A 27,527-nucleotide genomic window follows, 5' to 3' on the forward strand; every position below is an offset into this window, starting at 1 on the left:
ATGTTCTTAATCTCAGAAATACGTCAGATATTTGCCGCATTTAGCTTCGTCAAATAAGCTTCTATAGTTTGCAGTACGGCTCAATATATTACGCGACGCACTCGCTGTAGCCACACATATCGCTAAATTATTTGAATTTTTTTTACTCCGATCATAATTATTTTTACTCTAGCTAAAGTGAACTATCTAAGAGACATGTGCAACGCAATGTTTGCTGTTCATATGATGGCCCTATTCAAATAGTTCTGTCAATACGCATTGCGGTTACATTTTACACCAAGTTATATACTCATATTTTATCCAATTGTTTTCAATTTGTAAATGTTGAGTGCTGCTATTGTAGAGCTTAAAAAGATTCTTTCGTACCTTCTAGCTTCACATTGCTTATCCCATCCCTATCAGATCTTTAATCGACGGCAAATGCCTATTGGCAGCGTCGCCGATGCGTTGGATCGGTCTTTTAATCGATCATGCTCCTTATGCTCCTTTTTTGCCATAGTCATTTATTGATAAGATAAATCATAGAGCTATGGCAAATAAGCAAGAACAACACAGTATGGACTGACAAATAAAGAACAGGAAAATATTTTGAAGCAAATTTATGAAAATTCCTTTCTTGATGCATCTTCTGATCCGTTTACTTTTAGAGCAGAAAAACATATTTGATTGATTAACGGTGTACTGTGATTAACAAACGTTTAAGCAGTAGCTAGTTTCAAACCGAATACTTTGTATGGCTCTTTCTTAACGCTGTTGGATTTAGGCGAATCATATGACCGCCTTTGTTAGACGGTGATCGGTTTGAAAGAGCAACTCTCTAATAATTATCTAAAAATTTAAAGTGACCCGAATGTACTCCCATAAACTATTAGTATTAAGATAACGCGTAGAACTAATGTAAGATTTGCACATCGGATGAGATTACAGCCGCTAATAACAATAAAATACCATTTTCTTTGTATTGCCGGCGCCTATTTCTATCAAGGCCACATTAAGTATAGCACTTTTATTATTTAATTTTCTGTCGCGATCGACTACCAGATTGTCAGACTACCTCTACAGCAAGAATTGTAACCAATTTATTTTATTTAAATGTATGAATAAGGTTTATTTTACATGAACTTACTTTTTCCATCAAACATTTTCATTACTTCCGCTTTAACTCGATGATAATGTACACTGACCCAGGTCTTGGCGAATCTCACTCAAACTTACTTCATCCCTAAATTAAGCATTCGGATTTTTTGCGCAACGCTACAGTGGCATACATATCATCGCAAATTACATGCTCACTACGAAATCGTAAGCGTCCTAAACTCGTAGGTAAACGTTGTTATGAAATTGAACTCGTCATTTGCACTGTACAAAAACAGCACGAAGCAAATTTAGTCGAGACCATTCCTGTTCTATTGACTATACTCGAAAAAGTTCATCAAATAATGTACCAGAGGTTTCTCTTTGCGATGGCGGACGACAATTCTCGTAAGTGTGATACGTTTGCGTACTGGAATTCAACTAATTCTAAATAAAATATAATTGGCCCACGGTTCGCCAGTACCACTCAAGCAGATCGTTGTAACCACTAGCAAGAATTCACACTGAGCACAAAAAACAAGCTTTGTGTTTAGAGAACGAACAGTGATGATCGATTGGTGCCATCAACGGGATAATATTCGAAAAACGCGGCTCTACTTCTTCGCGAACGTAATTCGTATGGCGGCCGTTGGCGTCACTTTAAAGCCTTGTAAAGCGTTCTTTGCTGCTGATGACTGTATCTCATCCTCGTACTCAACAAAGGCAATATCCGGCCGCCCTGGGACCAACCGAACTTCTTTGAAACCAGGAAATTGGCCAAATAGCACATGCAGCATCACGTCGTTTGTTTCTTCCGGTAGTCCTGTCAGGAAGAGGATCGAATTCGGTGGCTGATCGGGAACGGGTCCTAATGACCCGACGCCTGCAGAAGTCTGAGTAACCTCCGGCACAGCTGCACTCGTGGTCTTTGCGGCAAGACCACCCTTCTTCACGGACTTCGACTGTAATGGTCACATAATAATCGCATAGGAACAATTTTTGAAAATCTATAATAAGAAGAGATGTAGCTGACGAAAGGCCTATTAGAGAAGGGGGTAATGCATAAGATAATTTAAATAGGACTGAAATGCTCCCTGCGACTGCCTTATCGTGTAAAATCGATTATTTCAAGTCAACCTCGTTCTTCTTGCTCTGGTTTTAGGAATTTAGATTACAATCGTTGTCGAAGTGAGTGCCTTAGTGCTTCTAAAAATATCGTTCTTAGCTTTTTTTTGCAATTCTAGACCGTACAAAGTTGATACGACTTAGGAGTCCGGTTCATCTTCAGTCGGTTACATTGGTGTTGCTTTTCCAAGCGTATGAATACGGCTGTCATAAAAAGTCAAATGAAAACCTTAATTAAAACAAATTGGAGTTTTCATATATATATATGTGTGTGTGTGTGTGGGGACGTATCTATTACTCACTACTTTTTCAACGGGTTTCTTTTGACGTTCCACGAAAGTTCCCTTCATTTTTGCGACCACATCGGAATCAGTCTTAGCATATTGGATACGCATCGGTTTGTCGAAGAACGGAAATCCCTACAGAAATTAAAAACAAATATTCAACTTCTCAAAAATCACTCTATTAATATGTTAGGTTGCCGCAGAACTGAGGATATTCGTTTTGATTTTGCGAAGAAATTTTCAGCATAGTGTCACTATTGAACATAGCTTATTCGAACGGTGATAAAGCTAGCCTTGAAAAGTGCATGAAGTAATGTTCATGTAATTCACGATTAAGTTCTTTACTTAATAATATTAAGAACAGGAAACGGGCCAGTTGTTGAATCAAAAATTTGATCTTGCTTTTATTTCTCATTTGTTGAAAGAGGAAACTCCTAAAAAGTCTCCTGAACTGGCAATTTGCTAACCAGTTTACTAAACCTTGAATATTATACCAATCTCAGCATTTGTTAGTCAAAGTTCCTAAAAACATTATTTTATTGATAACAGTATCCGATAGAATAAACCTTACGCTGTTTAAATTCGTATACGTGTTACGTTACGAGTGATATGTTACTTGCCTGCATTGATCGAAGTGCCTCGCTTGCCGCATTTATTTCTTTAAACGCAACGAAAGCCTGTCCACGCATCTTGAGAGTTTTTAATGCAATAATATCAAGTATTGGCCCAAACTGAGAGAAGATCGCGTAGAGAGATTTCTTTAATTCATCTTTTTTTACTTTTTCATTCAAATTATTAATATAGATCGTGTTATTCGGTCGCATATCCATTGTGACTATTTGTGTTTAGGGTAGTTCACTCAATAATACGGTCACAACAAATGATTAGACTAACGGACCTTTTATCACGACGGAACTCTCGTGGATAATGAAAATGGAATTGGTGAAGTACGCACTATCTTTTCACAATCCTATCCAGAACAATCCGCTTATTATCGTTTTCGCCGATGAGACCGGACAGCATATTGGACACGCGCGTTGCTTACCGGGTAGATCTCAACCCTTGGCCCCCTCGACCCCTTCTGGCAGCAAACTTTTTTAACCTATTGTTACTCGTTAATGAATCTGTTATGTTATCAAATATTGCCCGGCTCATTTACAGAAACTTTGATCTCGTTATTGCTGCATAGAGTTTCTTAGATCTGCTTAGAGTACGACTAACAGTTCGACGCGCCGGAATGGATGCGTGCAATTTTGTTTAAAATGCAAAAATTTAAATTAAAATTGAGCCGTACTTGTCTGATTTGTCAAGAACCTGCTCAAACGTTTCATTGTAATGTTTTGTCATACGAATTAGGCAAAATCGAACAAGAAGCATCGTTTATTTCTCTATGGTAGAGTCCAACCAGCGCGGACAGCGCCATCTGGTAGCTCCTGGATAAGCGAAAGAGCTTCGATCTATGTTGTGAAGTACGGTGAGAAACCAGTGCCTCGTAGTGAGTGCAACGACAAGTTGGTCAAGCCAGGTGCCACTGGTGTTGTTTGTATCTGTATGACTATAGCGACATTGTTATTTCGATCCCAACTATCATCGAGTACGAGGTTTGTAATGTCCACATATTAAATATAAACCACTCTCGTCGTTATTATCGAATTTCAGGACGTGTCTCCCAATTTACCATAGGGCAATCAGCCCCGCCCAGAGCTCTAGCGGAGGTCACTGCGGTATCAGCGCAATTCTACTGAACCTAAGGCTACTGGTAGTGAGTGCCTATCTGTATACTGTACCTATATACATAGGCTAAGTGTAGGTGATACTCTTGATGAGCCGAACGTCCATTTAAGGCCTACAATAATTTCCTTCATCAATCGTGAGAATTGCAGCAGCAGGATAACTAACGTTCCAGACGTTTATGGGCGTTGGCCTCCCAATTGATGCTCCTGTTCACCCGCAAAAATATTTAGAGAGCACTACATAGCGTCGTTGCTTTAGGTTTGCTGTCCATTATACATACTGAATGTGTTGGTCGTCGGTCATTTTAAGTTGTAGCACATACGGGAGGCATGAAAAGCTGGAAGGAGTAAAAAGCGAACGGGATGGCAACTCCCTTACACGTATCTGGCTGTCATCTGTGTAGTCAGAATGCATTTGTCGTCAGAGAGTGAGGCAACGTATGATTGTCACAAAATCAGTGCTCGCCAGTGGATAGTTTATTCCCGTTTTGTTTAGTACGATCTCACGTTAGCAAATATTAGTCATCACATTGATTTATGTATTTTCTACTTGGTGTGTATGTACATGTGTATAGTATTGTTTTGCTACTGGTATTGTTTGACCAGACAGATGACAGTAAAAGTTTTAGACTAAAACGACAACCAGCTATAATAAGATGCGTGTAATCTGCGTTCATAAGGTGTGGCTAGGTTCCACATACGTCGGTTTCTTAGTCGGGCAGTCAGAGGCGCGATTTCAATATAGGTTTCGCTATTACCAGTGGCGTTGATACGTACCATTAGCACGGACCGATGTAGTCACTGCGAGCGGCCGCGGCAGCTTTAATTTTGCCGTTTGGTAATTTGACTTTGCTCATCTCGGCGCTTGTGCCTTGGAAGTTTCTGGCACATTCGCGGCTGGAATGGCCGATTTCTAATTGCCTACTATCGGAACTGTCTGATGTTGGTAACATTTATTTGCCTTGCTTTTGCTCGGTAGTAAGATAATTCTTTGTAGATGTCGGAGTGAGACACTCGCAACGACAATTGCAGCTGTGCGTTACTTCATTACCGATACACGGATTTATCACAAGCTCGCAAGCTAGTAAGAGTCGTCCACCCCTACCAAATTCTTGTCGTTTGGATTGACTTAACATTTACCGACTCAACAAAGCGTCATCTGTTGTGCGTTGGATCAAAAATTTCGTTTTGTTATAGCCTTGCGAAGCGTAGTCCAGTATTTTTGTGCTGTAACATAGTAGTTAGGCCACGTTTTTCTTATCGGACGCGTACTGTATGAGAAAACACGAAACAGTATACACTGTTTCGTGTTTTCATCCCTTAGTTTTCGGTGCCATACACAAAAGGGACTACATGTTATCATAGGGTAGTTGCGGTTTGTCGGGTCATTTGCATGTTGAAGATGTCCCTCAGCAACTCCTGTCGTAGGATTTTGTGGAATTGTTCGTCGCTGCTTTGTGTCGGTGTGAACGTAACCACGCCTACACAGAGATAAACGGAAAGGCGTGAAGATCCCTGTGATGATCTAGCATACTTCCGGCAGAATCATGACCAGCATTAACACTGCGTGGCGAACGGCTGTTTTTATTATTTCTTTAGTGGATCGTCGCATGCTACGCCACTCCACCGGGCTGTTTCTTGACGAGCTCAACGTGAGCATTACATCCATCTATATAGAAGATAATATATTAAGAAAGCCACTATTTGATTAGTTCTTGATAACTTGAAGACTCGTTGTTGGCGCATTCAGCTTATAGCCGTTGAACGTTATTAATTGCTACGTTCTCCTAGATATTTTTCAAAAACAAGCACATACATTTTAATCTGGACGTTAATGAGTGCTGAGATTAATTAATAATTGACAGATAATGGTTTTACTCTATTGAGAAGGACGAATGAAGAGAAAAGAACTATACTATGTTCTCCACTATGTTACTAATCATTCAATCTGCACGTTTGTTTCGATAGAAGCGCTTTTGGATAATTTTATATTGCAATCTAGGCACGAATATACATGCAGTCATTCGCTTACTTCTAGCAGCCATCGCGATATTGTGTCACATTATTTCCTATAGATCGTTAAAATGACGTTCACCCTACAAAATGCCCGTTGCAGAGTAGTTTTACCAGGAGACCCGCCTAACTCTGTGTTATTACAAAAGGCTAAACCAAGCAAACGGTGCGAACGTCTGAATTACGTCATCTTTAATGTGGCGAGTGTGACCACATTACCCCTGGTGCCTGACCTCCTTTTTCCGTTTAAACGGCCTTAATTGTGTACTACAGTATGGCGCAGTGCAAGTGGCGAAAAATAAAGTATTTTCGTATAAAACAAGCTCTTATTTGCGTATATTTGTGATAAACTAAAAATCGATTGGTATTATGGAATGTTGTAGTATTGGTTCCGAACGTGGGTTACAAATGTGTTTGACCTGTTAAAATAAAATGCTTCCAATGAATGGGAATCAAACACTAGTCGGCCACCGTAACGTATTTATATTACTGAGTTATTACCGGATTTCTTCGTTTCACATTTTGGTGCCACGAAGCGTGTCTCAGTTTTATACCGCAGATGTTTTGGTTAGGCTAACATCATGGTTTATGTAATATTAGTTAAGAGGTATAAGTGATTCATATGTAATTATAATGATGAATCGAAATGAGAAAGTTCTTTTTGACCTTATGGGCAAGTAACATACGTGCTAATAACGGAAGTTTACCAATAGCATTATAACACAAAAGATCTATTACCAATCACTATTAATATATTTTAAATTAAAATTGATTAAATTCGATCTGAATACGCTGTGTGGCTTTTTAACTTCGTTTCAATAACGAGTACGACTGTTGTAATTCGTCTATTGAATAACCTTGTGACAAATATGTCGAGGCCACCGCTCGCAGTTAAAAACATATGGAAGCTCAGTATCGTAAATCTTTGCGGTCAACATTGTTTAGCAGCGAAGAGTTTCATGTGTTATGTTATAGGTTGTATGCGCTACTATACTCTTAACCCTTCTGGTCCATAATTTGTTCCACGCATTGAAATATTTACTTTACAGTACAGTGTAGTTAATTCTCGACATAATTAAATATTAGCCGGCTTTAGGTATAGGCTTTAGCCTATAGCTGCAGACTATAGGCTCGCTCTCATACTGCCTATAGTCTGCAGCACCCAAAAGTTGTATGAAGGGTCGTTCTATTACTTTTTTAGGAAACAACGATATCAAAAAAACTTTAAAAAAAACGCATGAATTTACTGGAAGCATCTGTCTTGTCGGCTTCTAGAAAACTTAAGCTTCTAGAGAAGTACAAATTTCAAGTTAGTATAATACTTGGCATGAAACTGTGCAATACAAACTAAAAGCTATACCGTGTAGAAAATGTTTGTTTTATTATATTTAACGTTGATTTTACGCCGGAGCTTATTGGGCATATGACTATTCTACTTTCTTCATAGTGTTGGCTCTGCCGTTTTATCTTAGCATTGACTTGCCATAACAATACGCGACAACGACAGAACGATAGCTTGGAAGGCCGGAAGGGGGGGGCTTTCGGAACCTCTTATCCTTTCAGTGGCCTTTGTGAAAACAGTTCTAGTCGTTGCTTAATGCCGATTGTAGAAATGATTGTCAGCATCGGTTGCGTCTTTTGGCCAGACGATGAAGAGTTCCGCTTTGGTTTTATTTCTCTTTGTTCGCGATTTTCGTGCAAAATACTTCTAGGCGTAAACGGTGGCAGATATTAAAAAGAGCTACGTCTATATTGTAATACAGTTTAGCGTCAAATACCCGCCCACGGTCGTTACGTTCTGATAGCTCGAAAGTAAAAAAGGTTAATAAAGCAGATTAGGCGATAGGCTTTTACCGCGTATTGCGTTTATAGTTTATCCGCAAAATAACCGTGCCGATCGAGAAGCGCAATAAATCTTTCAACATGTGACAACGAATCCTCTACGGCTTTAACTGGAACGTGATCACACTTTGGGCACCTTAAGATAATTAGTTCTCTCTTTTCATGGTAGTGTGCCTCCTAATTTGCATTACTTTTGATTTTGATTATCGAGGATTTGTGTAACAGCGATGTCGGTGTCACCCTCATTGGCTTCTAAATTTGGACTCAATTAGATCACCTGGAAGCATCATATTTCTTTTCCTTGTTGTCATTGTACCTTTCAATAGTTGGTTATGGGTCCACGATGACTCTGATCCGACTTTACTCTAAACGATTCGGGTTCTACATTCGGCACCGGCGTTAAGCGATTCATCAGAAGGCCCGATACCAGCACGAAACGAAGCGTCGCTATGAACGGAATCGAACCTAGTCCAACTACGTGTCCATCAGATTAGCAGCCGAAAATCTTACCCACTATACTGTCACGGACATCCAGTTTTAGTAAACCGACATTGAAGTAAGACGTGTATTTATGGGCCAAATAATTAATGATGGGTCACTCTGCCCGAGCATCGCTCCAGTACAAATCATAATAAAAATAGCGGTTTATTGCCGCAGAAAATTATGGTGCGCGAGCGGTGCAGTTTCCGGAGTAGACTAATCTCGTTAAATACCACAAACAAGAATACATGCTGTTCTTTACGAACCGGTAGTACTATGCCCTGCCAGTCGCGTGCTCACTGTTTTATGACGGTCCATAGTGGGCAGTTTTATGACGCTATTCCTATCCTTCATTGCGTATACCTAACAAAGCCCATTGTTTAACTAAATACTACAATGAACCTTGTGAAGTCGATGTTCTCAGTTTAACCGAACCCTAAATACGCCAGCTTTTATTAGTAATGTTCCTATTATAAATAACATGGGCACAAATGCTCGTAGATGTGCGTAGAATAAATTTCAAGTTAGATTAGCTGAACTTAAGTCGCTGAACTTCTATATTACAATCGTGTTGCATATCCGTACCGTTTCATTGAACTGTTTGGGAACATTGGTGAATTCTCAACAGCGCTTTTATAATTATCATTTGAATTGTTTTTACCTATCATCTACAATGGTTGCGTATGAAGTTAAAGTATCTTATCTGATTTAAATAATCAACGGAAACGAACAGATTAAACAGTAAAAATTCTCTAAAAAAACGATAAACGCTACATAGCTAGATTTCTCAGCGATGTTACTATATTTTACACGATGTTGCAGGCCTATCACGAACTGTACGCTATTACGATCTACCTTTTAAAGCCTAAGCAAAAAACATCCATAAATTAAGATTGTAATTATATATTGAAGTCTTACTCGTGTCGTATCTTTTTACGCGCGTGCATATCGCTGTTTGTACTGGTACAGATGAATTACCAAAGAATTTCGTTTAGTACTAGAGACCTGCCATGTGACATGATCAGTACATTAGCTTGCTTTCTTTTGTTTTGAAACGGAAGCAGTTAACAGGGCAACCATGATGCTGTTCATTTCATGCGCTTGACGCCCGCCTCCAATCCGCTCAGGCAAATGCGGTTCTGGCAGCGCTCCACGTTGTTTAGCTTCTAGTGTCATTGCGTCGAACTGGATTTTGCTTCGCCCAGTGCTGCTTCCAACTCATAGTTAGGCATTACTGGAAATAGAGGCCATTTGCTTTGTTGCTTCCTTCCCCTATTCTTTTCCTAGCGGCGCGACCAGAAATAGCAGCATCGTTTTGTAACGCAAGCTGCGCTATGCTAACGACACCAATAGCCAGCGTCGTGAGCGACAGCTGTCGCTAATTGACCCGCCCGCAGAGACGCTCATTCAGATGCGTATAGTCACCTTGAAGGAAAGGACAAGATCAAATCGAAGCGTATGATACCGTCCTTATATGTTCTACCTTTGGACCTTTCTCGTACACTCGTCTCTTTATAGCGAGTATTGCAATGAGTCATGACGCGTGAAGATAGTACAGCTGTCCGCCGTCCGAAGCCACACGGCGGCTAAAAGCATACGCTAATAACACTGTTTAATGCTAGATATTTTATGGTTGGATCGTCAACTGGGATATTTGCAAATATTTATTTAATATTGCAAATATTTAATACAAATTTTGAATGTATATCATATTTTCAGTACCTTACGAAAGGTACTAGCGGGCCATGGATCACAATCGATTAGTTAGTTATTCTCGAATAATGAGTGAGCTAGAATTGTACACAGCGCTGACTGTTGTTGGATTGTCCAAATGATAGTGTCGATCATGCTGGCGACGCGGTATGGGTAGTGGTAGCGATTCCAGGTTGTCAGGTGTGACAGCCACTGCGATGTGATGGTCCAAGTTCGCGCGAAAAGCAGACTGATTTTGGCTTGCGCTTATCGTAGGCTGGGGCGGCACGTGCTCGAAAAAGCAGGTGAATTTGTTGCTCTAGATGAAGTGTCATTTCGGTATTGTTATGTCAGTAGTTGGGATAGACAAGATGGTGTTCGTTGCGCTAAAAAGGAATAATGCGGTAGACGCACCTAAATAGATGTGGGTCAGTGATGTCGGAGTGCGATAGAACGTTGATTATGATACGCACGCGTAGGACCTTGGATATATACGTCTATGCCAAATACAGATAGAGGTATTAAAAGAGACATAATTTACAAAATCCTATCATACCATATCTACATAAGTGTTTATGCACTATGTACAAAAGCCTCTTCGTTAGAATGTATCCCAAGGTGTGGTTTGTTAAGTACGCTTATATGGAAAGCAAATATCGAGCTGTTTTATATTTCAAAATGGCTTCCTGCGAGAGCTCCATAGGTACATGCTGCTATCGATACACATGTATCTGCTGTTAGCCGGCAGAGAATACAAGGCGCTGATATTTAAACGAAGAAAAAGACCAAGATGGCGGCGCTACTGTCTAACAAGAAATGCAACATAATTCGAACGAGAGGAGCAACATTCTAAGTCATGCGGTTGGAACAGCCCGTTAAATAGCCGTCCTATCTTCGAAGCCCAATCTCGACCAGATAATAACCTCGTTGGTTAAGCCCTCAGGAGGCTGGAGGGACAGACTCACTCTGAATTCATCCATTTAAGAATTGACTTGACTGCGTTGTGAGCTTATGGAAAAGTCGACCTGGCTTTGACATGCAGCGTTCATAATTACAATATGCCTTGATTTAGTTATACATTGTAGATTATTAAAGTATGGTAATTGCTAGAGAATTATCGTGAACAACATCGATTAAATGAATGATATCGAAACCAAAAAGACGACTGAAGATGTACGCATTGGGAAATACTAGAACCGCATATCTAACAAGATGCCAAAATCGGCTCAAGGATACCGAGATTGATCGCCAAGACACAAGTGCAAACTTTCTAGATCGCTATTTTTTTTCTCAGAAATGGCCATTTTAAGTGCTGAAAACTTAAAAAAACACAAAATTATTGTTGGATTAGATTTGCATAATGGATTTAGATGCAATTTGTTGTGAATGGCCGTGGTGGCTTCTCATTACCATCAAATATTTTAGTTCATATTAGTTTCGCACGTATAAAATATTCAAGTTCCGTTAGTTTTCTTTAGAAAACTAATCAACTGGATCAATGTTAGAAAGTTCCTCTATATCGATTTTCTGCAACATACACAATATGCGGTTAAATTTCAATAGGAAAAACATTGTAATCATTAACCTTACTTAACCATTAAATGAATTGTTCTAATTATAATTTACAGAGGCCAGAGGAGCGGCTAAAACATGGAGGGCACTCCGGTGGCCCCTAAAGACATCAAAGTCTTAGAAACTGTCGAGGACATTCAGGAGAGGCGTTCCCAAGTGCTCGGAAGGTGTGTTTATTTAAAGATAGTATGTTTATAGTTTCATAAACAGAACTATATTCAGTAACTAGTTTGATAACATTGTTTGCACAGTCACAAACGTTCTTACCTTTGAATATGTGTTTACGTTATAGTGTAACAGGATCACCAACACCAATATACTTTGTCTTTAACAGAAAACACAGTTCAATTCGTTCACTTTCTAATTTGCCATTATCGTTTAGGTAACATTATGTGCATTCTGTGATTTCGTTCTACGCTTTCCAGATACGCTGACTTCAAAAATCAGGCACATGAGCGCAGAAACCGTCTTGAAGAGGCTCGTAGATTCCAGTACTTCAAACGAGATGCCGATGAACTTGAGGGCTGGATATACGAGAAATTGCAGGCTGCTTCTGATGAAAGTTATAAAGATCCAACCAACCTACAGGTGAGCCTGTCGTTCTGGAGGTAACAGATCGCTTCTTGTCAAATTTTGGTGTTTCATTTTCAGTTTAATCTATTTACTATTATTTTAAAATGAGGGTCTGTAGTGTAGTTACTAGAAATTCAAATGAGACTTCCCTATGAGCCTACCTATCAACTGAGATCGATATATCCATAACGAGAGATATATACCGCTACAGATATCATCTTAGCTAATGTACAGTATATTTTCTTGTCTTTGAACAAAGTGCAATGTTACAATTTGGTGGGAGTGTTGTGTCAGCTGATTGACTGTCTGTATGCAAACGACCAGGGACGTCTTAGTGAGGGCGTGGTACGACTGTGTGTCGGTGGACGAGACCAAACAGTAGATAAACGATAGAGGATGGTCTTAGGAGAACTCCACCCCCAAAAATGGACTGAATGGCTACAACTTATGTGAAACATTGCTACGCAAAAGCAAAAAACAAAGCACTAGAAGTATTTACATATTACTAAAAGAAGAACGTAACTTTGCTTTTTTTTTTTACTTGACGGGTATGTTTTTGTGTGTCTGTGACGAGTTTTCGTTTTTTTTAGTTGACGAGGTGCAGTGACGATTTATGCATTCGTTTGTTTCTTTCCTCAGGATTTGTTATATTATCATTATTATTGTTTCGCATGAAAATGATTCAAATAGCTCGATTAGTATCTTTGTGCTTTTTCTGATAGTCAGTAATTTGCGAGGCAGGTAACCGAGGCAGATGTGCCCGGGATCAAGGTGAAAGGTGATTTCTGGGACATTGTTTTGCTGGCCTTAATGGCAAACCGTCTCAATGATTATGTTTGTATCGTTGCACTGCATAAAATTAACAGCTTCTGTTTTCGTCGGATCTAACTTTTTAGGCGAAAATCCAGAAGCATCAAGCATTCGAAGCCGAGGTGGCGGCCCACTCGAATGCTATTGTTGTATTGGACAACACAGGCATGGAGATGATTAAGCACGGACATTTCGCCTCTGAGGTTATCAAACAGCGCCTCGATGAACTTCATCGCCTGTGGGAGTTGTTGCTTAGCAAGCTTGCCGATAAAGGGCTCAAGCTGCAGCAAGCTCTCGTGCTCGTCCAATTTCTGCGTCACTGGGACGAAGTAATGTTCTGGATTAGCGATAAAGAGAGCTTTGTCGCAACTTCCGATGATTTCGGTCATGACCTCGAACACGTCGAGCTGCTACAACGTAAGTTCGACGAGTTTCAAAAGGATATGGCCAGCCAGGAAATTCGAGTACAGCAGGTTAACGAACAAGCTGACAAGCTGGTGGGCGATTCCCACCCCGAGCAGGAGTTGATCATCAGCAAGAAGTCCGAGCTCAATGCAGCGTGGTCTAAGCTGAAAAAGCTCGCGCTAAAGAGGCAAGAAAGGCTGTTTGGTGCTCACGAAATGCAAAGGTTCAACCGTGATGCTGACGAAACTATCGCGTGGATTGCTGAAAAAGCGCAATTGCTGTCCAGTGATGACTTTGGCCGTGACCTTGTGTCCGTTCAAACGTTGCAGAGGCGTCATGAGGGTTTGGAAAGGGATCTCGCCGCCCTCGAAGATAAAGTGATTGCTCTGGGTCACGAGGCTGGCAAGCTGGCCAACGAGCAGCCAGATGAAGCTGCTGCAGACGCTATCCGGAGTAAGCACAGTGAGATCGTACAGAATTGGGAGGAACTCAAGAGAGCTGCTCAGGAGCGCCGTCGGAAACTCGACGAGAGCTACGGATTGCACAGGTTCTTAGCGGATTTCCGCGATCTCATTTCCTGGATGCATGATATGAAGGCCATTATGTCTGCCGACGAGCTGGCTAAAGATGTGGCCGGCGCAGAAGGCCTTCTTGAAAGGCACCAGGAACACAAGGGAGAAATCGACGCAAGAGAAGACTCTTTCCGTCTGACAGCTGAGGCGGGACAGATGCTTATTGATCAAAAGCACTACGCCTCTGATAACGTCAAGGAAAAGCTAGTTCAGTTAGCCGAAGAGAAAATGGCGCTTCTCTCTTTGTGGGAGGAGAGGCGAATCCTCTACGAACAATGCATGGATCTGCAGCTCTTTTATCGAGATACCGAGCAGGCTGATACGTGGATGGCAAAACAGGAAGCCTTCCTGGGCAACACTGACCTGGGAGATTCACTCGACAGCGTGGAAGCTCTGCTAAAGAAGCACGACGACTTTGAGAAATCACTGCACGCCCAGGAGGAAAAAATCAAGGCGCTCGATGAATTCGCTACTAAGTTGATTCAAAGCAACCACTATGCTGCTGCTGAAGTCGGTCAGCGTCGAAATGCTCTCCTCAAGCGGCGCCAGGCCCTTGTTGAGGCAGCGGCCAAGAGGCACGCGTTACTAGACGAAAGCTACAAGCTTCAACAGTTTGAGACTGATGTGGACGAGACTAAGGGCTGGATCAACGAAAAACTCAAGAATGCCACTGATGAGAGTTATCTCGACCCCACAAACCTCCAAGGCAAATTGCAGAAACATCAAAATTTTGAGCAGGAATTGTCAGCAAATAAATCACGCATTGACGAAATTGTATCCACCGGCAAGCAGCTGGTTGAGCAGAAGCACTTTGCGAGCGACACCATTCAGCAGCGAATGGAGATGATAATGCAACTATGGAGTTCACTTGTTGAGGCTACCGAGCGAAAGGTATGTAATATTACAAGAGAGACTGGCAGTTCGTTGGGTCGCTATTAATGATCAGAACATGCGTTTCAGAATAAAACCATGTGCTAAGATTTAAACAGCGCATCATGTTCTCGCATAATGACTTGGTGTAACAGAAGTTTTTTACAATCTACAGGGTACGAAATTGACGGAAGCTTCAGACCAGCAGAGCTTCAACCGTGGTGTTGAGGACATCGAGGTCTGGCTTTCCGAGGTGGAAGGCCAGCTGATGAGTGAGGATTATGGCAAAGATCTTACTTCGGTCCAGAATCTGCTTAAGAAACATGCACTCATTGAAGCCGATGTCGCTTCTCATGGTGACCGAGTTGAGAATTCCCTCGGGGCCGCCAACAAGTTTGTCGAGAGGGGACACTTTGATGCGCCTAACATAATTGCAAAACAGGAAGCTCTCCGGAATCGTTATACCAGTATGTATTAGAAACAATCTATATTTATATTGGGCTGTTACAAACAAATCCAGAATCACGCATTGCTGGGATACTGACTGGAAAATACTCCTTTTTTTTTGAGTTTTCTCCGGGATAAATAAGTTCGATAGAACTTTAGTTTCGAAAATCAACGTACGGTGGTCAAGTTTCTGTTTCTCAAAAGCGACCGCGCTGCAGAAATTGATTGAAGATTGATGAAAACATCAGGCAAGGAAGTGTTAAACAAAATTACAGTAGGTGAGTGGTGCAAAAGATTAAAAAGCGGTAATGTGAGTGGTAAAGACCAGCACGAAGGTGACCAGATGGCGGATCTAAGGCGCTGGAACGCATTGCCAAACTTTTCGCAAAAGCTTTGAACGTACGGGCTTTGTCGTTCAAAATTTTCATTAGATTCGTAACGTCTTACATAATTATAATTCATATACTTAAAATCCAGGAAATGAGTAAAAATGAGTTGTCTGTAAATCGGCTCGAAACAAGTTAACAAGGAGTATGGTATAGTTCACGAGCAACTTGCAGAACTTTAACTATCAAAATATAGGCGTGGTTCAATCCCTATCGCCACCGAAGAAGCACGAAAGGGGCAACTGGTGGACAAGCATATCCCATTATTGATTTGCTTCGATAGGTCATAGATAGAAAAATTGTCTGGAAACACTAAGTACGAGAATGGTAGATATATGGCTGTATAGAAGGTGCCAGGGCGCTGGAGTAGGTTCGTAAAAAATAAAGGAGCCTACCGCTAACACATTAAAAATTATCACTCTAGATCAACTAATTCAAAAGTCATTAAATTTCAAAGTCTGTTCGATTCGCTTTTAATAGTTTAATATTACAACAAGTTGTGCTTTCAGATGCAGCTGATATATCTGTCTAGAGACCAAAACTAGCGATTCCTTCTTTCAGGTCTTCAGAAACCCCTGGCCGAACGCCGCCGTCGTCTGGAGGAATCAATGGCGATTCATCAGCTGCTACGCGATATGGATGACGAAGAGAGCTGGATTAGGGAGAAGGAGCCCATTGCGGCCTCAACCAACCGTGGACGAGACCTCATAGGTGTCCAGAACCTGATCAAAAAGCACCAGGCCGTTCTCTCGGAGATCGCCAATCACGAACCACGCGTCAGTGCCGTCACCGAGGCAGCTGAGAAAATGGCCGCTAAGACTCAGTCGCCAGCGGTCAGTTCGAAACTCGCCGATCTGCAAGAGAAATGGCAACTTCTTAAGGATCGTGCGACACGACGTCGTCAGGACCTCGAAGACTCACTTCAAGCACAACAATATTTCGCGGATGCCAACGAAGCTGAAAGCTGGATCCGTGAGAAAGAACCAATTGTTTTGTCGACTGATTTTGGTAAGGATGAGGACTCTGCGGAGGCTCTCCTAAAGAAACACGAAGCCCTTATGGCCGATCTTGAGGCGTTTGCCAACTCGGTGAGCGCATTGCGCGAACAAGCTAAGGCCTGCCGCCAACAAGAGGCTCCTGTGGTCGATCAAGCCGGAAAGGAATTCGTCGTTGCGCTTTACGATTACACCGGTGAGTTTAACATTTCTTATCATGTCTGTTATTTATGACTAATAAAAAATCAGCTTAATTGGCTAACAACGGTTAACCAGGGAATTAATATGACATTTTCATACTCACATTTCAGAAAAATCACCCCGTGAGGTGTCGATGAAGAAGGGAGATGTTCTCACACTCCTTAATTCCAACAACAAGGATTGGTGGAAGGTTGAGGTTAACGACCGCCAGGGCTTCGTGCCCGCCGCCTACGTGAAGCGCCTGGATCATTCTGGTCTAAGCGCTTCTAAACAGCATCTTGCTGGAGAAACATCAATTGCTGCCCGCCAGGCCCAAATTGAAAGTCAGTACGCGAATCTATTGTCTCGTGGCCATGAGCGCGCCAACAAGCTTCGTGAGAGCTGTAAGGCATTCTCCTTGGTGCGTGAAGCTGCTGAATTGGCTCAATGGATTCGAGACAAAGAGCAAGTGGCTCAGGTTCAAGAGGTTGGGGAGGACCTTGAGCAAGTGGAGGTATTGCAGAAGAAGTTCGACGACTTCATGGCCGATCTCAAAGCGAACGAGGTGCGTTTGGCTGAGATGAATGATATTGCTTCGCGCCTGATGACACTTGGTCAGACCGAAGCAGCGAACAAAATTCAGACGCAGATCGATGAGCTGAATGATAAATGGAAAAATCTAGAGGTTGTGACTCATCAACGTGCCAGCCAACTCGGTTCTGCCCATGAAGTGCAGAGGTTCCAGAGAGATGCTGACGAGACGAAGGACTGGATTCAGGAGAAGGAGGAGGGCCTCGATACCGATGACTTCGGTCATGATTTGCGATCTGTGCAGGCATTGCAGCGGAAGCACGATGGCCTGGAGAGGGATCTCGCTGCTCTCGGAGAGCGCATTCGCTCCCTTGACGAGACCAGCAAGAGGCTCACCAAAAGTCACCCTGACTCTGCACAAACGACGTTCAGTAAGCAAAAGGAGATTATTGAGCAATGGACTCAGCTTACAACGAAAGCTCAACTACGTAAGGAGAAGCTCATGGATAGCTACGATCTGCAGCGCTTCTTGGCCGATTTCCGAGATCTAATGTCCTGGATCAACTCCATGCACGCCCTGGTATCGTCTGATGAACTCGCAAATGATGTCACAGGGGCCGAAGCATTGCTAGAAAGACACCTGGTAAGATAAGCTTTTATGACCTGTTACTCGCTATATACAATGTCTTCTCATGAATAAATAAAACCAGTTTACCTGCAAGAATTTTGGTCATATGACTAACTAACATATGGTTATGGCAGTTGTACTACTGGATCTAATAACAAGCAAGTAATGTGAACTAAAACCTAATAGGTTACAAGTTGTCAAAAGAACACCGAAGATGAAAAGAAAGCATCTGTACTTAAGAAAGTTCCACAAATGCATTATACATGTCTATTCTATCTGCAGGAGCACCGCACGGAGATCGATGCTCGCCAGGGAACGTTCCAGGCTTTTGAACAATTCGGACAACAGCTGCTGAGAAACGCCCATTATGCGAGCCCCCAGATCCAGGACAAGCTTGATAAGATGGCAGAAGCCCGGGAGGCACTCGAGAAGGCGTGGCAGGCAAGACGTACACGCGTAGAGGAGTGCCTTGATCTGCAACTTTTTTACCGTGACTGCGAACAGGCCGAGAACTGGATGGCATCTCGAGAGGCCTTCCTGCGCTCAGATGACATGGGGGGTGACAATGTTGAGGCACTTATTAAAAAACATGAAGATTTCGACAAAGCAATCAGTGCTCAGGAGGAAAAGATTGCCACTTTGTGCAACCTAGCCGACAAACTCATCTCCGCTGAACACTATGCTGCTGAAGACATTGATGCCAAGAAAAAACAGGTTCTCAATCGGTGGGCGCACCTTAAAGGTAAATTTCATTCCTCATTCGTTGACGAGGCCTAGCAGAAGAGATCCAGTGGCTAAAATTTCATGTCAAATTATTAACAGTATAGTATGTAAATAACGTGGCACACATTAACTTGGCCAACTAATAAGAAGCATTGTTGATTTTTTTACAGACGCCTTAATTGATAAACGTTCCAAGCTGGGCGAATCGCAAACCCTGCAACAGTTCTCCCGCGATGCGGACGAAATCGAAAACTGGATCACGGAAAAACTAGCGATGGCTACGGACGAGTCTTACCGTGACCCCGCTAATATCCAGTCAAAACACCAAAAACACCAAGCGTTCGAGGCCGAGCTGGCAGCAAATGCTGATCGTATTCAAGCCGTAATGGGCAATGGTCAGCACCTAATTGATCAGAAGCAGTGTCAGGGATCTGAGGAAGCCGTGCACAAACGCCTAGAAAGTATTGCAGAACAGTGGGAGTTTCTCACTAAAAAAAGTTCTGAGAAGAGCGTCAAGCTTAAGGAGGCTAACAAACAACGCACATTCAATGCGGCCGTCAAGGATATCGACTTCTGGCTAGGCGAAGTTGAGAGTTTACTGAAGTCTGAAGACTCTGGAAAGGATCTGGCTTCGGTGCAGAACCTGATGAAGAAACACCAAATGGTTGAAGCTGATGTGATGGCCCATGAAGATCGCGTTAAAGACATGAACGAGTTGGCAGATGCACTCGTAGAATCTGGCCAGTTCGATCCGGCTGCCGTTCAGGAAAAGCGGCGTGACATCAACGAACGCTATGAGCGTGTCAAAACACTTGCCACGTACAGGCGGTCTCGACTTAATGAGGCAAATACACTCCAGCAGTTCCTCCGCGACATCGCTGACGAGGAGTCATGGATTAAGGAAAAAAAACTGTTGGTCGGTTCCGATGATTACGGTCGAGATCTGACCGGCGTGGAGAACCTAAAGAAGAAACACAAACGTCTGGTTAATGAGCTCTTATCACACGAGCCCGCTATCCAACAGGTCGAGGAAGCTGGACAGAAACTGATGCAGGAGAGTAACCTTGGGGTGCCTGAAATTGAGTCTCGGCTACAGCAGTTACAGCTTAGCTGGCAACAGCTCAAACAGCTGTCGGAAGAAAGAGGTGATAAGCTGGACCAGTCATTGACATACCAACAATTCCTCACCAAAGTCGAGGAGGAAGAGGCCTGGATACAGGAAAAACAACAACTGTTACATGTCCAGGATTATGGTGACACGATGGCCGCCGTTCAGGGTCTACTGAAGAAGCACGAGGCGTTTGAAAGTGACCTTGGTGTTCACCGTGAACGTTGTGCCGATATTCGCGCCGCAGGTGACCAACTGATCGGAGAGGGCAATCATCATGCTGGTGCTATCTCACAGCGTATGCAACAACTTGCTAATCGCCTTGATCAGCTTGAAGCTACTGCTATCAACCGTAAAAACAAGCTTATCGACAACTCAGCTTTCCTTCAGTTTATGTGGAAGGCCGATGTGGTCGAAAGTTGGATTGGAGATAAAGAAATCCATGTGCGGGGAGAAGACTTTGGCCGTGATCTGTCGTCTGTACAAACGCTCCTCACTAAACAGGAGACCTTCGATGCTGGACTGTCTGCCTTTGAACACGAGGGTACGTATCCAAAGGATATTGAATATTACTGCTTCGTTGTTTGTTGGTACATTTTACTCCAAATGTATATTAACAGCTCAGTACCTCATATATTTAGCCTCAAATAAAACTGCAGACATACACTCCACTTCTCAAGGTTTGCTTTAGTGTGTGCACCTTTACCGCGTAAGGTTCGTGGAAAACTTATTAAGCACCTATCAATTAACATTTCAGGCATTCATTCCATCACTGATTTAAAAGATCAACTGGTTAACGCCAACCACGAGCAGAAAAATAACATAATCAAACGGCACGATCACGTATTATCAAGATGGCACAACTTGCGCGGCGCCTCCGAGGCGCGCAAGGCCAAGCTTATTCAAATGCTTGAACAGTACAAGCAGATTGAAGAGCTGTTCCTCACGTTCGCTAAGAAAGCGTCCGCGTTTAACTCTTGGTTCGAAAACGCTGAAGAAGATCTTACCGACCCAGTACGTTGCAACTCATTAGAGGAGATCGCCGCTCTAAGAGAAGCACATTCACAGTTTCAGGCATCGCTTAGCAGTGCCCAGGCGGATTTTGACGCGCTGGCGGCGCTCGACGTCAGGATTAAAAATTTCAATGTTGGCACCAACCCGTACACGTGGTTTACGATGGAGGCCCTCGAAGAGACGTGGAAAAATTTGCAGAAGATTATACATGAACGCGATAACGAATTGACGAAGGAGGCCCACCGTCAGCAGGAGAACGACAAACTGCGTCGAGAGTTTGCCTTGAATGCTAATGCTTTCCACGCATGGCTTACGGAGACACGAATGTGGCTGCTGGATGGATCCTCGATGATGGAAGGTAACGGCACACTTGAAGCTCAGCTTGAGGCAACCCGACGAAAAGCTCAAGAGGTAAAAGCCAAACGTATTGACCTCAAGAGGATCGAGGACCTCGGAGCAAAACTAGAAGAACACCTTATTCTGGATAATCGTTACACTGAACATTCGACTGTGGGCCTGGCTCAACAGTGGGACCAACTCGACCAACTCGGTATGAGAATGCAGCACAATCTCGAACAGCAAATTCAGGCCAGGAACCAGAGCGGAGTATCCGAAGACGCCCTCAAGGGTTTGTATTTTGTTACAAAATGTTCAGAAAATATATTCCAAATACGTAGAAATAAAAGAGGATTATGGAACTTTTTCAAACGTGTACAACCAGATACTCTCGCTGATTCACAGTGTAGCTTTACTTTCATCATTTTTGCAGACTGCAACTCGAACAATTCTACGTTAACTGTTCGTATACAAACGGTGATCTTGGCTTTGTTTCTGTCTTTGCAGAGTTCTCGATGATGTTCAAGCACTTCGATAAAGATAAGTCAGGAAAATTGAATCACCATGAATTCAAATCATGCCTGCGCGCCCTCGGCTACGATCTTCCAATGGTTGAAGAGGGTCAACCAGACCCTGAGTTCGAGAACATTCTCAATGCGGTCGACCCGAACCGGGATGGATATGTGTCGCTTCAAGAGTACATGGCGTTCATGATTTCGCGTGAGACCGAGAATGTACGCTCATCGGAAGAAATCGAGAACGCCTTCCGCGCTATTACATCGGGCGAGCGTGCATACGTCACTGCAGATGAGTTATACGCTAATCTAAGCAAGGAAATGGCTGACTATTGTGTTGCCCGGATGAAGTCGTACGTAGAGCCGAAGACCGGCCGCGAAATTAGCGGGGCATATGACTATGTCGATTTTACCCGCACACTGTTTCAAAACTAAATCAGTTGCTTTTGCCCCTGTGAAAAAGAGAAAAAAAAAAAGGTGAACTATTAGACTCGGAAGTAATGAGTAGTGACGTGGATAATGGAAGGTTTTAAAAGTTTATGAAGAAGTGAAGAAACCGCAAGCCCGATATGAGGTGACGACAGAGATATCGAATTTAAACTGCCGACACAGCTCCAACGTTGTTAGTTAAGTAACCTTATTATAACAGCAAAAGTAAGCAGAAACATATAAGATATGAATCGTCATACCACTCCCAAACACTTTCAAGATTATATGAATTTAGACGGAAAGATAAACGCAGAAAAACTCCCAGCCAGTAAAGGAGTCGTCACATCCAGACGCTTAGTTCACACTATCGCTTTTTTATGTGCATTACAAAAAAAATTACAAAAAGTTCTATAACAAACATGAAACATTAAATATTAATAATAATTAATAGAATTAATAACATATTATTATACATTATCATATTATATACTAGAGAGATAAAGAGAAATAAAATAAGAAAAACAGCAAAAAACTCGGATAAGCAGCTTTTAAAACTATTTAAAGTCTAAAAAGATTCTTCCATGAAAACTACAAACGACAACAACTAAACAAATCAAATTAAGGCTGTATTACCAGTAATAAAAGTTAAGAGTAATACTATTATGCCTATAAAACGCTGCATGTTTTCCATTAATAGATAAATGATAAGGTAGTTCAATGAATTAGGAGGCGTAATCGAAAAACTCCTTTATGCATCAAGGCATAATAAAAAAATATATGCCATTTACAAAGCGGCCATATTTTATTCATTAGTGATCGCATTGCTTTGAATAAATAATATCTTATGTAAAGTTTTTACTTACCATAGGAATATTTGTAAAAAGTCGCAAAGGGCACAACTGAATAAGTCGTAAGATGTACATCGTATCTGAATAAATGTTTCAATAATTCTAATAAAAAAAAACGACTCATTTTTAATGAGCATAAAAACGTGCGATGAATTTTATCCAAAAGAAGGTGTTGCCGTAGCCTTATGTGTAGACATTGCGCTTTCGAAAAAGCTCAGTTGTGCCTTTACGTCTTTTTTTAATATATAACAAGGCGAAAACTCCTAATTAGATAATTTTATTTTACAGAGGTTCAGCTAGTTAGTGTTCTTTAAACAGTCCAAAATATATTCTTGCTTTCCGAGAACGAACGGCCCCAGTTGAATTCATGAAGATAGTTGCCGCGAATAGCAAGAAAAACTTGAGTTAAAACAGTTATTTAACTTAATGTAGTAGCCCACTCAGCTATTGTAAAATAGTATATTTTTTTGAGCTGCATTCATTGCTAAGACAAAACATGCATATTTCAGACTACTTAAAAGTTGGGACGGCAAGGATATATCCCCAGAAAGTAGACGCGTGACCCACCCTTTCGCTTCGTCCGTTTCTAGGGCAACAGCAAGTCTTTGTTGATAATCAGCGTCCTATATGTAATCCTAAGAGCCGAAGCAGCGTTCCTGAGTCAGTGTTCTAAATAGCTCTGTATCAACAAACAACTATGCGACAAGCGAATGCACCCCCTTTAATTCATTCTAAATCAACGTATTTCAACCGGCTCTCATTCAGCGGGCATAGTTAGCTTTATGTGCCAATAAAAAGCACGATATCACTGTGTATTCTACAAGTAAGGTTTCATTATCTATACTATAAGAAGACTCCGTTTGTGTAATGGGTGTATTTGAGGTGAATTAAAAAGAGTAAATTTGAAGTCAGTTTAGGACAACTAGGAGAACACGATGGCTTCTCCAGGGAAAGCGCTTCATTCACGAAGTGTGCCCAATTCACCGAAAAGGTCGCCGACGGTTGTGAATCGACGCCGACAGCAGCTACAAGATGCCATTAATCGTTTACTGATGGAGTTGATGCTAGCACAACCCGCCCAGCCATTACGTTTTATCGAGGATTACTTTAGCTATCCAGAAAACTCCATTGAACGACACGTCGTTTCTTTGAAAGCTCTTGACCCTCTAAGGATATCCAACGGATTCGTCTTCCACAAGGTTTCTGTGATCACTTTATGATTTTCTACACTTTTTGCTTATAATAGTAACATGGCAACTGGAGAAGCGTATTTGGTCGGTGTCATTATACTAATAATTCTTGTATATGACATCATGATCTACTGAACATAGAGATTTATTTGAATGCAAATGAAAAAATAATTGATACTGGTGGCTCTCTTCGCAGTTCAAATCAAATACTCTTTAACTATCTAGTAGCCAAAGCCAGGCCTTTCCAAACCGTATTAAACTCTGTTAAAAATTAACCTCCGAATAAAAAACTTTGTCCTAATGGCAAATGACTTCAAAACTCAGTTTTTTATGTTTTACTATTACAGATATTCCACTCATTGTGTGCACCTGGTGTCAGCTACCTACGCTGCGAAGTACTGGTCGATCTTGTTGATCGCTGTTTAGCTGACTGTAATTTCAGTTTGGGCGATATGCTTCGAGGACGGCCCATGTTTCATGGGCATGCCATAAATTTTCGAACGTTTCGTCTCGTGCTCACCGAGTGCCTCAGCTATCGACTACTCAAAAACTTTATTGATGAACTCGAGCCATGCGTCTCAAACGAGACCTTATGGACATCAGTCGAAGAGGTTGTTGCCCCGAATCATAAAGCCGAGCTTCGTGAAATCCTCCTATCGTCACAATTGGATACATCAAGCCGCATACTACCACATCAAATGGTTGACATATATCGAACGGTTATCCTCCAAACGCATCTCGATGCTCTTCTCGTTAACGACGAAACGTTCTGAATGAGGACCGTAAGAGAGCGAATAGCAAACGGAGATTCAACGGAACATACTGCTTCAAAGCCTTTGTTATCAATGTTCAGACGTAATTTCGCATTCCGTAAAAAATCCTGCTGTGACACTGGTGAGCGGTTCTACAGCGCGAAGATCTCTCGGAAGAACGATCTTTTCGGCGACTCTAATTGGCACACCCATTGTATATAACACTAACATTGTTCCATAATAGCTAACATTATATAGTAATTAATTTTTCACCTATCAAGCTCTATATGAAGCTCGAAACTAAGCTGCTGAACACTAGTTAAAAGTAAACGTTGTGTTTTATAACACCTATAATATACATGACAATACAGTTACTATTGACTAAACTCATTGGATCCGTTCTAGCTCAAGCTTACCGAGCCTAAAAAGTCATATACTACAGATAGTATATTGCTATTAATGTGCGCTAAACTAATGCGGTGCAAACCAATTAATTTTAAATTATTACAAAATATTTATTAATTGTGGCCATGTTACATTTTAAAGATGAGTTTATATAAGTTATAATAATAATATTTATACAAATTAACAATAGACCAAACATTAACAAATTTAAAAAAGGAAATTCAATTATAAATTATTGAGGTTTCAACGATGGAGTGATTGTTCGTAAAAATTTACGAAGGAAAATAGTTACACTGAGTGCCTAAATGATCAACTCAATCCATTATTTTCGGATAGCGACTTAATAAATACATCAAAACGGTGTTTCCTTCAACTGGATAATATAATACACGTTTAAGATATGTTTTACCCAGATAATACAATTTGACGTGAGCATGCCTGCTTTTCAACTAATTATCGCCTCAGGTATACGGATCAGCATTCTCTACCGATTAGTTAGCTGCTTTATCATTGACGTGGCTATCTGACTGATCCGTGTCTAGTTGAGGTCGGAAGAAAATAATGCCATACGCATTGAAGTGAGTATTCCCTAATATTGTGCTGATATGGAAAAATAAAACGGCTCGTATTGACGTATTCGTTGAGTCATCGGAAGCGTAAAACGCCATTACGATTAGATTGAACTACGTATACGAAAGGAATATGGGTTACGTGCTCGCACCAAATGCTACAGCAGCAGATAAGACCGAATAGTACGTTATCGAACTATATAACCAAAAGTGCCTCTGAGTGCTGAATGACGCTATAAAAACTATTGTGTGACGACACTGTCATATAAGCGCATCGTAATGTAACGACACAATAATATCTCATCTGTTGTTAGTACGTTTAGTTACACTGATGCTAGGAGAATTCTTATATTGGTTGTGCGTACAAAATCATCACTCACGTTATAACGTAGCTAAAATAAATAATCGTCTGCCGTCATCCCGTGTCAATCGACGACGTAAGGGTTGGCTGTGCCTCGAAGCTTGATACCTCAAGGAATCTTCGACGTATAGCGTATACATGCACGATATATTATAGTTTGTTTATTATAATGTGATCTGATATGACGTCATGAAATCTACTTTTGAATTTTACGCCTATATTGGCTAGACTCGCCGTTGTATTTACTCTAAAAGTAAGAAAACTATTCACGGCCAGTTTTATCATCGATTACAGGGTACTTTTTGTATTTGTGTAATACATTTATATTATCATACACACGTAGAGGGTGAATATAAGCTCGATTATAGAAAATAACCAATGATTTTTCGGTCAACGTGACGTTAGCGTGAATGTGAGACCTCCAGTTTCAATCCCAGCCGAGGCTAAAATTAGTGAAGCTCTTACTACTTACGTACCCTAAAATTACATTTGACTAAAGAAATATCATTACACTTGATACTCTCCATATGAGAGCAATATTTGGAACAGGCATTGGAGCCTACTGCGATGATATCTGAGGAGCGTAGCTCTGCCAATAAAAATGCTTTTTATATAGAAAAACACACACAAATAGGACGTGTAAAGCGCGTCGCTATGGTATGAGCATGAAAGTTCTGAAAGGTTAGTTTACAAAAGGAGAAGGATAATAAGGCTGGATCCATATTTTAAACCAACCGTGGGTTAATTCCTACTGGATTTATAGAAATGACCATTCTGAAAATGTGTAACACTTTTGTTCAAAGTCCGTACTCATCTAGAATTCGATCGTAATAAAACGTTGTTGTTATCTCGTATGATAATCGCGTCTTTATTATCTTTTTACAGTTAAAAACGCCATCTTTTTGTAAAAAATCTTCTATTCTCTAGCGTACGACCATTTCATCAACTGAATTGTACATTATTAATTACTTAGTAGCTAATAATTACTTAGTAGTAAATAGCTAAAACATAACTAAAATGTTTGCTATTTCTCTCGTTCCGAGTTATTAGGAACTGCCTAGCTAA

General features: G+C 41.4%; 3 protein-coding genes across 3 annotated transcripts; 2 read left to right on the forward strand and 1 right to left on the reverse strand.

Moving 5' to 3' along the window:
- Positions 1-1,078: 1,078 nt before the first annotated feature.
- Positions 1,079-3,556, reverse strand: snf (U1 small nuclear ribonucleoprotein A snf). The gene is made up of 3 exons (XM_022853453.2): positions 3,104-3,556; positions 2,502-2,618; positions 1,079-2,036 (listed from the first exon to the last, which is right to left on the reverse strand). Exons 1-3 carry the CDS (start codon positions 3,311-3,313, stop codon positions 1,689-1,691), a joined length of 675 nt encoding a protein of 224 aa, XP_022709188.1. The 5' UTR covers positions 3,314-3,556; the 3' UTR covers positions 1,079-1,688.
- Positions 3,557-3,946: 390 nt separating this feature from the next.
- Positions 3,947-23,011, forward strand: alpha-Spec (alpha spectrin). The gene is made up of 11 exons (XM_022853454.2): positions 3,947-4,084; positions 11,872-11,982; positions 12,241-12,403; positions 13,285-15,066; positions 15,221-15,512; positions 16,440-17,069; positions 17,185-18,227; positions 18,495-18,954; positions 19,106-20,587; positions 20,801-21,685; positions 21,901-23,011. The coding sequence occupies exons 2-11, from the start codon at positions 11,894-11,896 to the stop codon at positions 22,341-22,343; spliced, it is 7,269 nt and encodes a 2,422-aa protein (XP_022709189.1). The 5' UTR covers positions 3,947-4,084; positions 11,872-11,893; the 3' UTR covers positions 22,344-23,011.
- Positions 23,012-23,137: 126 nt separating this feature from the next.
- On the forward strand, positions 23,138-27,316 carry LOC111272167 (uncharacterized). Its single transcript, XM_022853455.2, has 2 exons — positions 23,138-24,384; positions 24,723-27,316. Exons 1-2 carry the CDS (start codon positions 24,121-24,123, stop codon positions 25,146-25,148), a joined length of 690 nt encoding a protein of 229 aa, XP_022709190.1. The 5' UTR covers positions 23,138-24,120; the 3' UTR covers positions 25,149-27,316.
- Positions 27,317-27,527: the final 211 nt, after the last annotated feature.

This window comes from Varroa jacobsoni, unplaced genomic scaffold, assembly GCF_002532875.2.
Source record: "Varroa jacobsoni isolate VJ856 unplaced genomic scaffold, vjacob_1.0 contig01720, whole genome shotgun sequence".
NCBI classification, from domain to species: Eukaryota; Metazoa; Arthropoda; class Arachnida; order Mesostigmata; family Varroidae; genus Varroa; species Varroa jacobsoni.